The sequence below is a fragment of the Mytilus edulis genome, chromosome 2, assembly GCF_963676685.1.
Source record: "Mytilus edulis chromosome 2, xbMytEdul2.2, whole genome shotgun sequence".
In the NCBI taxonomy this organism is placed as follows: Eukaryota; Metazoa; Mollusca; class Bivalvia; order Mytilida; family Mytilidae; genus Mytilus; species Mytilus edulis.
The window spans coordinates 48,658,154-48,673,189 of record NC_092345.1 but is presented as its reverse complement, the minus strand read 5'-3'; the positions used below and the strand labels follow the sequence as shown (position 1 = coordinate 48,673,189).

Genomic DNA, 15,036 nt, shown 5'->3' with positions numbered 1-15,036 from the left:
AAATCATACCCCCTTTTCTTAGGTTTATTTATATGTACCATTATTGTATCCAAGACCATTGTAAAACCAGTAAGTTTTTTATTGCAGCTGACATCAATTCTCTTTATTTCACTGAACCTCTTCAGTATCAATTCTTTCAAGGACGTTGATGTTATCTGAAGTATAAAATTGTAAATAAATATCATTTATATATGTTTCTCTAATTCTTTGTCAATTTATCCCTTTCTGCACCCATTGTATAAAAAAATTTAATCAACGTGTGGTTCTTTGATCTCAGTTCTTCATTGGTTAAAATCTGATTATGACGTCGAATTTTCTTGCTTTCCTCTGAATTTCTTATTGTGACGGCATGAAAAAAGGCAACCATGCCTGATGACGTCACATAGAAAGAACACATCTTTTTGCAGATCATTCGAAAAGAAGGAATATGTTTGCCTGCATATTGTTTGAAAATCATTAGAAAAACAGATTCTACCACCAAATCTTGTGTAATACAATATTTATCCACTCTTGACAGTTAAATTTTAAATATTTAAAACACTCGGCGAGCCTTGCGTTTTAAATTTGAAAAGGAGTAGGTTCAGTAAGACCCCTTTTTGGCCCTAAAATATAGCAGTTTTACAAAATTGTGAAAATGTAATCTTTTAGCTATTTATTGGAAAGTAGAATGCTTTTGCTACAAAAATATGGGCTGTTTTTGACAATACAATGCACATTTATCGGGTACTAGCATCATTAAGTCATGCTAAATTACTGAAATCTTCACAATTTTAGCATTTTAGTTAAATTTTAGACAGTTTCCGTCTTAAATGAAAGTGGCCGCATTCGTGTTCATTCATAATATTGAAATAAAAGTTGTATTTGATGATAATACATAACATATATAAACGTTGAGGATGAACACGGATGCGGCCACTTTCATTTTTGACAAAAACCATCTGAAAAGTGACGTTTTTTGGCATATTTGATAGATTTTTCATATTTAAGCTTGAATAGGAGCGTTTTTAATGACTAAATCAGTTAAAATCTTTCACATAAACTAATCGAATCAATTGAAATAGACACTTAAGTGTTTAAAATGTGTCCAAAATGTTTCGTTAGATGAACCTGAAATTTGAGGCCAAAATCGGTCCTTACGGGACCTAGGTACTCCTTTAACTGTCTAAGTGGATAAATATCGTATCACACTCAATGCAGTGGTAGAATCTATATGTAATCTGTTGAACATTTATTATTCAATATAATATATGCAAACTGTTTCAGAAAAGACAACATACATGTAGCATACAGAAAATGAACACATTTTTATCAAATAACAAAATATCAGAAAATAAAGTTAATTTAGTACATCTACTAGAATTTAGAAGCAGCACATATATATATATATCAGTTTATAGTTCAAGGATTTAACCCTAAGTCTTCTTCTTTCTATAAATACATGTATGCCACTATTACAACACCTAAAGATGATGACAAAAAAATATTCAACTGTTCAAACATTTTTCCTACATTTTGTACCTACATTAATTAGTAATTACAGTGAAACCTGTTTTAAGAGACCACTCAAGGGAGAGCAAAAAAGTGGTCTCATAAAACAGGTGGTCTTTTAATACAGGTTTAATCTATATGAAATAATCTACAGAGGGATGTGAAATTTATGGTCTTATACCACAGGTTTTTGCTTAATACAGGTGGTCTCTTAAGCAGGTTTGACTGTATATCACACTTACACTTGTATCAGAAAAATCTATATCCCTGAGTTCTGTACAATTGTTAGCAAGGGAAGTAACTCCATCAGGTGTTAACTTCTTACAATGGGAAAGATTTACAGTTTGCAGATGAGGACATCTCTCAGCAATGAAAGACAATGCACTTGATAATGTCCAGTTTGATAAATTAATGTCCTGACACTGTGAGAGTCTGTTTTCACTTAACCATCTAAGAGTTTCTTCCTTTTGTTTAATCCATCCATAGGTCAGGTCTACTTTTCTCCATAAGGAGGGATCCTTGGCTATTTCTTTCCAGCTTGAGCATACTTTCTGTGCCCTGATAAAAATAATACATTCAATATAAATGAAAGAAGATGAGAACCAGAGATCAATTAGAAACCAACCCTTGCAGTACACAAATATATGTTACAAAAGTGCATATATATTTCCTTTTAATGTAAAATATAATAACATATCTAATAATAATAATATGAGCAAAGCATAATACATGTATGAGCATACAGAAAATTGAAATTGAAGAAAGATGTAAATACTTGTTCAAAATCTTTACAGCATTAAGTATTTGTTGAGCCTTCGACTTTAGTTGAAAAAGCAATCCCACATTCCGTCTGCAGAGGCTTGTTTATGATCATTAAATAGTATCTAGAAGTAAATGAAAAAAAAAATAATACTTGTTTTCCGTATTTTATTTCCAAATTAACTTAGTTTTTATGCAGGAAACATTACATTCACTCTGTAGTAAAAATTTTATAACTTTCTTTAATTATTCTGAATTTGTACCAAACTTGGAGAGAAGCTTGTTTATGATCATGAGCTAGTATCTAGAAGAAAATTTAACCAAAAAAATTGTTCATGTTTTTCTATATTTTACTTATAAATGGACTTAAGTTTTTCTTCCAGTTAAAATGGTTAACATTACATAGTCTGCAGTTAAAAGTTTTGAAAAACATTTATTAAATTCATGTAAACTATCCTGGATTTTACCAAACTTGGACAGAAGCTTTTTACAATCAAAAGATAGAATCTAGAGGAACATTTTGATTAATTTTCATCCTCAATTTTGTTGAGCCTACGACTAACAGCAAAAGTACAATCATTTATATAAACAGGGGCAGATCAAGAACTTTTTATAAAAGGGGGGGCACAGACTGTCATAAGAGAGGGCCCTCTACAGTCATGCTTCAGTGATTCCCTTTTAGACAACCAAATTTTACCCACAAAAGAGGGGAGGGAGGGGGCAGGCCCCCCTGGATCAGCTTATGATAATTACAAATTTTGATGGATGTTTGTATTAGTTACATTTTGTATTTTGCAGTGAAACCAAATACTAATACAAGACATTTCAAAGGTCACTGGACATTGGGCAAAAGTCCTGTAAAAATTGTTTTGGTTCATTCCAGTGATAATCATTACTGGGATAAATGACCTTTTGCAGTATTTCTGAAAGGTTTTGTCCAAATTTCCAGTTGTCTTCTCAAAGCCTTGGGAACAACTGTAATACATGGCTCATATACCTCCCAGTGGAAAGTATTAGAGCCAGGCATGTAAACAAATACTAACAGCAAAGAGATGTTACCTGCATAGAAATGGCAGTGGACCTGTAACTGATACAACATCCTGAAAAATCTTCAACCAAATTTCTGTAGGCAGGGGAGGTAAATCCACACAAATATCTAAACTGTTACTTTTTGCACTGTCTTCTTTTTTAACTTGTTTTTTTGTTTTTCCTTTACCTTGCTTCTTTTTTCTCTTCCTAAAATAATATTTAGGTATTCCCATAGAAACATATATCTACTGTAAATTGTAAATTATTGCAAGGTTTTTATATTAGAAATTAACCGCGACGCTGAAACGGCCTGCGGAGAACACTGTCAAAAACTAAATACTAGAAATGCCTTCGTCTCATTTAGACTGCTCTTTGGTCAGGTCTATGATGTTGTCTCTATGACATATAACCCATTTCAACATGTTCAAGGATCAATTTTACATACATTATTTAAAGCATTTTATATAAATTACTGGTATGTGTTTTATGTAAAATACTCTGTATGTACATGTGTATTTACGAAAAAAAATACTGCATGTGAAATACTGGCCATGCTGGTTCAGTAATATTCATGCTGATTACATCAAAGGAATAGCTGTATTATTGTTTCCATAGTCTAGTCATTATGTTCATCTGAATAATTGTTAAAAGCTTAAGGATGTACTTAGGTGAAGTGAAGTGAAAATTAATAAATCAAGAATTTAAAATTGATACTACATGTATAAGGTGGTAGAGCATTTTTCAAGGATAAAAATAAGCTAAAAATATTGATAGGTCATGGACCTCCTTTTCAGATATTTGAGATTTAAAATAAGGCGGAAAAAGGCTGACTCAGACTTTTACCATATGATTGCATTGGTATTATTTGGGTCCCAAAACAGAAGAAATAAAATTAAGAATCTTTTAAAATTTTGGTAAATGACCTTTCATGAGCTATTTTGTCTTATATGAAAAAATAAATGGGTGTTATGGGGCAAAATATTTTACCTTGTTTTGTATGGAAAACACCAAGGATTCCGAAAATTTGACACAAATTCCAAAACCTCACCTAAGTACATGTACATCCTTAAGGTCTTTATTATTAAGCTAAAACACTTGTACCTTGCAGAATGACACAAGAAAAGAATGAAACTAGCATGCACTTGATTGGTAAAGAATAAAAAAATTCTATCACAGAAATATCTTCCTTTATATTTAAAACTAGAGGCTCTAAAGAGCCTGTGTCGCTCACCTTGGTTTTTGTGAATATTAAACAAAGGACGTAGATGGATTCATGACAAAATTGTGTTTTGGTGATGGTGATGTGTTTGTTCATCTTACTTTACTGAACATTCTAACTGCTTACAATTATCTCTATCTATAATTAACTTGGCTTAGTAGTTTCAGAGAAGATTTTTGTAAAACCCAACAACAGGTTGTCCGATTCACCTGAAAAATTCAGGGCAGATAGATCTGGACCTGATGAACATTTACCCCATGTCAGATTTGCTCTAAATGCTTTGGTTTTTGAGTTATAAGCCAAAAACTGAATTTTACCCCTATGTTCTACTTTTAGCCATGGCGGCCATCATGGTAAGTTGACCCGGTCACGCCACACATTTTTAAAACTAAATACCCAAATGATGATTGTGGCCAAGTTTGGTTCAATTTGGCCACGTATTATCAGAGGAGAAGATTTTGGTAAAAGATAACTAAGATTTACAAAAAATTGTTAAAAATTGACTATAAAGGGAAATAACTCCTAAAGGGGTCAACTGACCATTTCGGTCATGTTAACTTATTTGTAAATCTTACTTTGCTGAACATTATTGCTGTTTACAGTTTATCTCTATCTATAATAATATTCAAGATAATAACCAAAAACGGGAAAATTTCCTTAAAATTACCAATTTAGGGGCAGCAACCCAACAACAGGTTGTCCGATTCACCTGAAAAATTCAGGGCAGATAGATCTTGACCTGATGAACATTTTTACCCCTGTCAGATTTGCTCTAAATGCTTTGGTTTTTGAGTTATAAGCCAAAAACTGCATTTTACCCCTATGTTCTATTTTTAGCCGTGGCGGCCATCTTGGTTGGTTGGCGGGGTCACGCCACACAATTTCTAAACTAGATACCCCAATGATGATTATGGCGAAGTTTGGATTAATTTGGCCCAGCAGTTTCAGAGGAGAAGATTTTTGTAAAAGATAACTAAGATCTACAAAAAATGGTTAAAAATTGACTATAAAGGGCAATAACTCTTAAAGGGGTCATTTGACCATTTCCGTCATGTTAACTTATTTGTAAATCTTACTTTGCTGAACATTATTGCTGTTTGCAGTTTATCTCTATCTATAATAATATTCAAGATAATAACCAAAAACAGCAAAATTTCCTTAAAATTACCAATTTAGGGGCAGCAATCCAACAACAGGTTGTCTGATTCATCTGAAAATTTCAGGGCAGATAGATCTTGACCTGATGAACATTTTTACCCCTTGTCAGATTTGCTCTAAATGCTTTGGTTTTTGAGTTATAAGCCAAAAACTGCATTTTACCCCTATGTTCTATTTTTAGCCGTGGCGGCCATCTTGGTTGGTTGGCGGGGTCACGCCACACAATTTCTAAACTAGATACCCCAAGGATGATTATGGCCAAGTTTGGATTAATTTGGCCCAACAGTTTCAGAGGAGAAGATTTTTGTAAAAGTTAACGACGCCGGACGACGCCGGACGCCGGACGACGCCGGACGCCGGACGCCAAGTGATGAGAAAAGCTCACTTGGCCCTTCGGGCCAGGTGAGCTAAAAAACCAGACTACGTACATTTTTATAGATAAAGGAAGATGTGGTATGAGTGCCAATGAGACAACTCTCCATCGAAATAACAATTTATAAAAGTAAACCATTATAGGTTAATGTACAGCCTTTAACACGGAGCCTTGGCTCACACCGAACAACAAGCTATAAGGTAGCAATACACAGTTAGGAGTTTAGTTTCGCATTTTGGCCCCTGTGGATTTTTCAAATAGGAAAGTTATTGTGTAATAAAATTCATTTTTAGACAGCTGAGTGCTAATTTAGCCTTCAAAGGTGGTTTACAAGTGCATCAAGATTATATTTTACATGTTTTATGGGCTGTTTTCTGTTTGACAATCCGTATTTTCATAGCTAGACCAGCCATCGGTCCAGAAATTAATGTAATGTTTACAAACACTTTTTTCTACACGAAGTTTTTGACGCAATTTTACAAAAAAATGAGATGAAAGACATATGATTTTCCTTGGATTTGCTGAATGATATATGTACACAGTTTCAGAAAAGGTATTACTTCAAGCGATTGAAATTCTACTTTTAGCCAAATTTTGGGGAAATATGTGACATCTTTCCCCCCCTTTTTGCAATATTTTATAACAAATAAATGCAGATTGTTGCCATGGATACACCCAAAAGAAATTATATTTTACCATTTTATATACTGGATATAAAATCTATGGAAGATTCTGATTACATACATATGCCCATATATGACACAAACAGTAAGATTGATATTGCAAGAAAGCAATGAAAAGGGGATGGTAAAATTTATAAGGGCAAATTTTAATATTTTTTCCTAACTGTTTATTGCTACCTAAAGGGCCCCAAAATTACTAGTGTAAAACAAATCAAACAGGAAAACCAACGGTCTTATACATGTATGTGCCACGACCTGTCATAAGTCAGGAGCCTGTAATTCAGTAGTAGTCGTTTGTTGGTATTTACCATAATATACATTTACATGTACAATGTACATGATGTATATGTATTTGCTGTTTCTGTTGAAAAGATTTCTTGATTTAATTGTTTTACATTTGTTATATTTGAGCCTTTTATCATGTTTATATCTTGCTACAAAATGTATGGTTTCTGCTCATCATTGTTCAGAATAGTTAAATGCTACAGGCAGTAACCTTTATTTGGTTACTTCTACATTAGTTGGTTTCTTATGAGGTATTGTCTCATTGGCAAACATACCACATATTCTTATTTTTATACACATGATTTATTTTAATTTATTATTTTTGTTTGGTGTCTACTGATCATGATAATTCACCTTTTGAGAATCTAAAGGATCATGGGTAATTTCATTGTTTGTACCCTAGAATGAAAATAACATTACGTCATTGGTTGAATTCCCATTGTTTATGACATTTCTAACCAATCAAGATGTTTTGGTGTACACTTTTGAAAATATTACCCAGGATGCATTAGATTCTGAAATGGCAAATTTGTTAGCTTAATTTTCCACTCACAAAGAGGCAGGCTGATCATCTTCTAAGTCAGAAGGGAGATAATCAGAATCCTCTGAATCATCAGAAGGCCATTCTTCTCCATTATTACCAAAATACAAGATCTGGTTTTTGGGATCTTTTTTCACACCAAGTATGCCACGCTTTTGTCTGGGCATTCCTGTGGAGTAAAAATCATTTTATTTAGTAAAACCTACAGCACCTAATGAACTTTGAAATTAACATAACTGTCACTATATTTACTACAGTTAAGAGTGATTTTCATTGATTTTTTGGCGTTTTCACACCATTTTTATCTATTCGTGGCGGTCAGTTTTTTTATAGCCGAGAAAGCCAGAGAGCCTGGGGAAAACCACCAACCTTTGATAGGAAAACTGACATTCCTAGTAATTTAAGATTGGAGACGAGTGCACCTGCAAGAGCTGGGTTCGAACTCACAACCAGTGTTGACTGGCTAGTGATAACAGTAGTAACTACTAAGACCACTCTGCCAACAAGTCCCCAAATACAGTTAAGAGATAGAGAGATAATTACAAATGTAATCAGTGTTTAAGGAAGTTAGCAACTCAGTTTCAAAATACATGAAATAACAAGCTTTTCATAACACTAGTATATATTGATAGGGGATAAATAAAGGAACCAAAAAAGCAAAACAAATATATATGTCAACATGGTCAATGTGCTTGTTTTCAAGATATTTACCATTGACATTTTTGAGGGAAAATGTTCTCTCTTGATTTTTCATAGCTTTATCATTGACAAGTTTAAATTCTCAAAAACTATTTCAAAATAACAAAGATTTTATAAGACTTTTAAAGATGGTTTATAATAATACATGTAAAAGATTAATAAAAAGAAAATGGGGGTTAATGGGCCAAATTTTGTGAGGCATTCTAATGGATAAAACCAGAGGATTCTGAAAATCTGACAAAAATCCCAAAACATGACATGCGAACAGCCTTAAGGGCATAAGATACAGTTACAGTTGCTAACGTAAATTGTTATTTTCGCGACGTCAAACGGTGACTTATCGGGAAAAGATGCAGTTTTCGACTAATTTTTAGCATTCCAACTGATTTAACTTGAAAACGAGTTCATGGTCCGACCCCCCTTTTTTAAAATGGCATTTGGTTTAATTACGTAAGAATTGATGCTCTACCAGCTTATAGTATCAATATTAATTTCTTAATTTCTTAATTTTTACCTAACCTCACCTAAGTACATCCTTAATGCGGCAGATATATGTAACAAATGTAATAAGAATGATCAAGTATCATACTTTGTATATATACATACTAAACAGGCTATTATTTGAACTTGGAATTATTTTTAATTATGGAGTTTGCATAATTTCTTGTGTTTAAAATTTTTGATAAATTCCATGTAATATTTGGTATTATGATCTTTTGAGCGGTTAATAACACTTTCCATACAATGTATTTCGGTTAGATAGTGTTGTGCGCGGCACAGTACATTCTATTGAAAAATACTATTTTCTTTGTAATAGAAAATGTTGTGCGCAGCACAGAACATTTCAGTACAGAATAAACATGGAATTTATTGAAAATTTCAATAATAAGAAATCAAGCAAATTCCATAATTAAAAATAATTCCTAGTTCAAATAATAGCCTGTTACTAGACTTACCCTCTTGCTGCTGGAGGGACACATGTGTCAACACCAACTGTGCCAGAGGGACAAGTATGTCCACGCTTTAATTTATACAAGTTTCTCCTCATTGCTGTATCTTTTTCAAATAAAAAGCCAAAGATTGAATAGGATTATATTCAAAAAATGGTATGGTCAATCATGTTGGTGTGACGTCATATATCGAATTATATCATGTATGTCAATGTTGGACATCTGACGATAATTACATGTAGCTGTCATATTTTCTGGCAGTGGCATAAGAAATGCTTAGCCTTATTTACTTTCATTTTTTTTGGGTGCCATTGTCTTGTTTGTATATATAATTATTTGAGCGAATCTTTATCATGTTTATGGTATTTATCAATTATCATAACATTAGTAACATGAGTAATATTCATTTTTTTAACAATCTCAGAGCAGTATTTTTTACAATATTACTTTTACAATGTATATCCCTTTCCATACTAGGCTTCTTTAGGCAGTCAAGGGTCTAACTGAAATATGTTATCAGAGAAAAATAACATGCATGTGTTATTACAGACACTTTCAAGAGTTGTCTACTCTTTTTTCCTTAATCTGTAATAACATATGTTTGTTATTAGTTAAATATATCATAATTATTTTATCTTTAATGGGCACTTGCGCAGTAGTTTAATATATTACCTTCATAACAAATTTTCTAATTCCATTAATACAATTCTGACCAACCATGGTAAATCAATCACACAAGGCCTTTATGGGCAAAATAAGCTATAATAACAAGGCTTAGTTATTACAAGCATGTAACTTACTATATGAGAGTAAATGAGACACTTGGAATATTGCGCAGTGCCTCATTACAAGCTCTGAACCTCATTTCTTACTATGAATTGAAATAAATTGTTATGCAAGCCAGAGCAAAGCCTATTACCCTTTCCTCCATAATGAAGCTTTTTGACGCCACCCCCTTTACTCCATAATGACGCCTTTTGACGCCTGTGTAGTACCTCAGTTGAAATGCTTTGACTACAAAATGTCTGCATCAGACTTTAAACAGTTTGTATCCAATATGAAAAGAATATTTATGAGAATATCTGACTTGAATTTCATTGATGAAATATTCGTTTTCACAATGCATAAATACTTTAAACCTGATGATTTTTTTTATTGAAAAAAATCCTTATGCGAATCAAGTATGTGAAGAAAAAAAATTCAATGAAGGAAAGGGTTAAAAGAGATATAGAGAAGCTTTAATAACACCCTTTGGTCATAATACATTGCAGGAATATATTTTCTGTAATAACATACATGTAGGTGTGCTATGCATGATTGGTAAACTATGAGCTGTTATATATCTTGACAAAGATTAGTATACATAAAGAAAATTATAATATCAATAGAAATAGAGAAAAATTTAACATAAGAAAGGTTGTATATTTTCCCTTTGAAACATGTAACATACATATGTTATCATGGTTATCATAGTTTTTTGATATTTTAGCCCACAATAACAACATGTATGTTATTTTTCTCTAACAACTCTTTTAAGTTAGACCCTTGACTGTTAGGTGAAACCTACTACATTGTCCTAGGGAATGCTGGAAAACAGTATATATATAAGACTCGTAAGATCTATTATGGAGTACGGATCAATTATATGTACATGACAAAAATGCTATCAGAACTTCAGCTTCAGTCACTTCAATCAAGATGACGACTGATTTTCTTTTTTAAAGTGGTTGAGGGGAAGATACCAGCGCTTCCTCTAGAAGATCTTATAAAATTTCACAGACCCAAACAACAAATAAGAGCAACAACATACAATAACTTTGTAACTAAGAACATTATAGACCAACAAGTTTGTAACAACAAACGAGTGGTCATAAAATAAAATTGAGAAAGGAAATGGGAAATGTGTCAAAGCGACAACAACCTGACCATAGAGCAGACAACAGCCAAAGACTCCCAATTGGTCTTCAATGTAGCAAGAAACTCCTGCACCTGGAGGTGTCCTTCAACTTGCCCCTAAACAAATATGTATACTAGTTCAGTGATAGTGGATGTCATACTAATCTCAGAATTATACACAAGAAACTAAGATTAACAAGAATGTGTCCCCAGTACACGAATGCCCCACTCGCACTATCATTTTCCATGTTCAGTGGACCGTGACATTGGGGTAAATACTCTAATTTGGCATTAAAATTAGAAAGATCATATCATAGCGAACATGTGTACCAAGTTTGAAGTCGATTGGACTTCAACTTCATCAAAAACTACCTTGACCAAAAACTTTAACCTGAAGCGGGACAGACGGACGGACGGATGAACAGATGAACGGACGCACAGACCAGAAAACATAATGCCCCCCTACTATCGTAGGTGTATCGTAGGTGGGGCATAAAAATAGTTCCCCACAGTAAGACGGACCAGTTCAAAAACTCCATCTTTGTTCGCACTGCAGTACAGTAGATTGAAACCATCTAGAGGACTTGGTGGTGTGCGTTACTACAACCCAGGAGTTAGTTCCACAAAAAAACTTACGACTATGATTGATCATAAGTATACTGAATTGTACATGACTTATAATGTGGTATGATTGCCAATGAGACAACTGTCCACAAGAGACCAAAATGACACAGACATTAACAACTATAGGTCACCGTAAGGCCATCAAAAATGAGCAAAGCCCATACCGCATAGTCAGCTATAAAATATGACAAGGTATAACAATTCAAACGAGAAAACTAACGGCCTTATTTATATAAAAAAAATTAATGAAAAACAAATATGTACATTGATGTAACACATAAACAAATGACAACCACTGAATTACAGGCACATACTTAAATAATTTGGCGGGGTTAAACATGTTAGCAGGATCCCAACCCTCCCCTAACCTGGGACAGTGGTATAACAGTACAACATAAGAACGAAGTTCACAACGAACTATAAAAAATTAGTTGAAAAAGGCTTAAATCATTAGATGGACAAAAATACAAGTGGACGTGGCCGGGTACTTGTACAAGATGACAACAAAAAGACACTACGAACAGATCTGAGAGTACTCACTGTTATCTGACAGCTAGTTCAAAGCCAGTAACAACTAATAAACAAAATAGATGAAGGGGGGAGGGGTTGTTTATGGTTGGCGGTTCTATGTAGAGAGGCTCAAGATGCTTTTGACACGACAAAGTAGGAAATATACTTGGCAGCAAAAATAAAGAACCCTTGTGTTGAGTGTTTCCTGCTGTTCATGTGTAGAATGAGAGACCTCAACATCATGAACATGAATAATTTTAAAAAGAGTGTTTTCAAAATGATGTTTCTCTTTAAAATTAAATCAAATCCACCATACTGCTATTTACCTGCTTTTCATTCAATTTGCTCTCAATTTTTGTTGTGAAATATTGTTGACATCTGTGTTAAAATAGGATTATCAGTTTTAAACGAAAATAATATACCGTTTCATCTGTATTCAAACGTTTTCAAATATTTGCAACATGGAAAGTAATATTTGACCAATCACGGTTACTTTGTGACGTATTTCCGCAATATTCACAACGGTTATCGCGCTTTTTTCAGATTTTTTTTCTGATATATATAGCAAACACAAATTGAAACGTGTATCAAAAAAACAAGAACTATTGCATTTATTTCTGGGACTATTATACTAACTACAATACTAATAGTCCGAGATTTATTTAGAGCATTTTAAAGGGAGATCCACCAAATGATAGATTTGTATCATAAATCCCCTCTTGATAATTATAACCTAGGATTTGTATTCTAACAAATCCTTGATATAGCCAGAAACATATATATACACTTATGTATATATGTTTTGATATTGTAAATAAATATTGCCCTTCATAATACTATATAGTATCATAATGCTTTGCTAGCCTATAACAACAGTATGGAATTTTCACCAATATACCTTTTTGGAAAACTTTGAACATTCAGATGAAATGTTTGACATTTTCTTTTATTGAATTTTTTTTATTGAATTATTTTTTTATTGAAGTATTTTTTTTTATTGAAGTACTAGTATTTATTTATTGAAGTATTTTTTTTTATTGAAGTACTAGTATTTATTTATTGAAGTCTTTTTATCTGTAATTAAATAATATAAGGTGGAATAGGTGTCTTCCTCCATCTTGGATCGTAAAAAACAGAGAACCAAAGGTCTAGATTTTCCATCAAGTTGTCAAACTTTGATGCAGGAATGCAGATATTTAATGTCAATTTTCATTTATAAGAACTAATTTATAAGAATATAACTTATAAATATTAATATATTTGCAATTGTTAACTATTTTTGGTTGTTTTTAGTTTTTTTTTAAATTGGCATTTTAAGGGGAGGTAACTCTAAAACAGTGCATTTTCTGAAGGATTCTACATGGAATTTTCCTATTTTGTATTTTAGCCGAAAAAAAAAAACGTACGGTGACCCTATCTTTTCTTTTGATATTCTCAAAGCAGTGTCTGAAAGCTATCTTTTCCTGTAGTATTTAACAATTTTATCATTTTGTTTAGTTTTTAATCACAAAATGGTGTTTTTTTCCTGTATAATCCATACAAAATGTGTCATTTTGTCCCGTCCTGTAGCTTGAGAAAATGCGCGGTGACCTATCATTTTTATTATATTTTTCGACATAAAGGAAGCTATTAAACCAAGAGTTCCAAATGGTGAAGTTGAAATCATCTCTTCGTAAATTTTACGGACGCCATCACGAGTTGGTTGACCGTTATGGAATAACCGTTTCACAAATGATATCGGATATGTTCCTTATGTCGTAACTACAATCCCCTTCCCTTTCATGAATATGACCTACCGAATTAGACTATTTATCGGATTTGTAATCACTTAAGCAACACGACGGGTGCCACATGTGGAGCAGGATCTGCTTACCCTTCCGGAGCACCTGAGATCACCCCTAGTTTTTGGTGGGGTTCGTGTTGTTTATTCTTTAGTTTTCTATGTTGTGTCGTGTGTACTATTGTTTTTCTGTTTGTCTTTTTTATTTTTAGCCATGGCGTTGTCAGTTTGTTTTAGATTTATGAGTTTGACTGTCCCTTTGGTATCTTTCGTCCCTCTTTTATAGATAGTACGTTTTGGCAAAGTATGAACAAATTCTATCATTTTTATTTTAGACTCCCATACCACCTTAAACTATTCTAAAAGGTTAATTTTGAGTAACAATATGTCGGATGAACAAAACGTTCAGCACCGTGACACTGAGTGTCTCCGCAAAAGATCGATCTGAAGACAAGAATGGTTTCTAGATACTTGAACAAAACACAGGAATTAATTCAGTAAGAATGGTTAACGAAAAGAATATATAATTATCCCACAAAAAAACCCAACCCTGGTTAACGACAAGAATGAATCTCACCACAAAGACATTTTACAACAAAAACGGACCCAGCCATAAAGGCAATGCTAGCAACTATCATCATCAACAGTGACAGGCCAGATAGGTAAAACTATGATTGATTGAAACATGCCTTAAAGGGATTGAAAAATAAACCTCAAGTAAAACGTCACTACAAAATTAGCAGGTACAACTACAACATTAGAATCGAGTAACAATGAAGACAAAGTGCCCAAAAGGAATAAATAGACCCTGCTTCACATGCATGTAGTACTCGTTAAAATAGTCGTCTACGAGAAGAATAGCAAAAATGATGATTTTTGTCTGATCTTTTTTTGTTTTGTTTTGACGTTTCATAATAAATTGATAAATTTAATAACTAACGTATCTTATTATTTGATACTTCTCCAGATAACAAGAATGGATGTTCGTACAAAAAAAATATTCTTACAAATTAGAATCAGCTTAGGGCAGCATTGGTATCGA

The 15,036-nt window shown here is 33.0% G+C and overlaps 1 protein-coding gene across 5 annotated transcripts in view; it reads right to left on the bottom strand.

Moving 5' to 3' along the window:
* The window catches only part of LOC139512328 (F-box/LRR-repeat protein 6-like), a 188,685-nt gene that overhangs the window by 16,672 nt on the left and 156,977 nt on the right, over positions 1–15,036 (bottom strand). The window contains exons 1-5 of one of the 5 annotated variants that reach the window (XM_071299852.1): positions 12,637–12,717; positions 7,548–7,704; positions 3,307–3,483; positions 1,731–2,046; positions 39–155 (exon numbers count right to left, since the gene is read on the bottom strand). In XM_071299852.1, the coding sequence (XP_071155953.1) occupies positions 39–155; positions 1,731–2,046; positions 3,307–3,483; positions 7,548–7,702 (765 nt within the window). In that variant the 5' untranslated portion in view covers positions 7,703–7,704; positions 12,637–12,717. Of the gene's footprint in view, positions 1–38; positions 156–1,730; positions 2,047–3,306; positions 3,484–7,547; positions 7,707–12,540; positions 12,718–15,036 lie in introns of those variants that run through there. The other 4 variants (XM_071299850.1, XM_071299851.1, XM_071299854.1 and 1 more) reach the window with 4 other exon arrangements.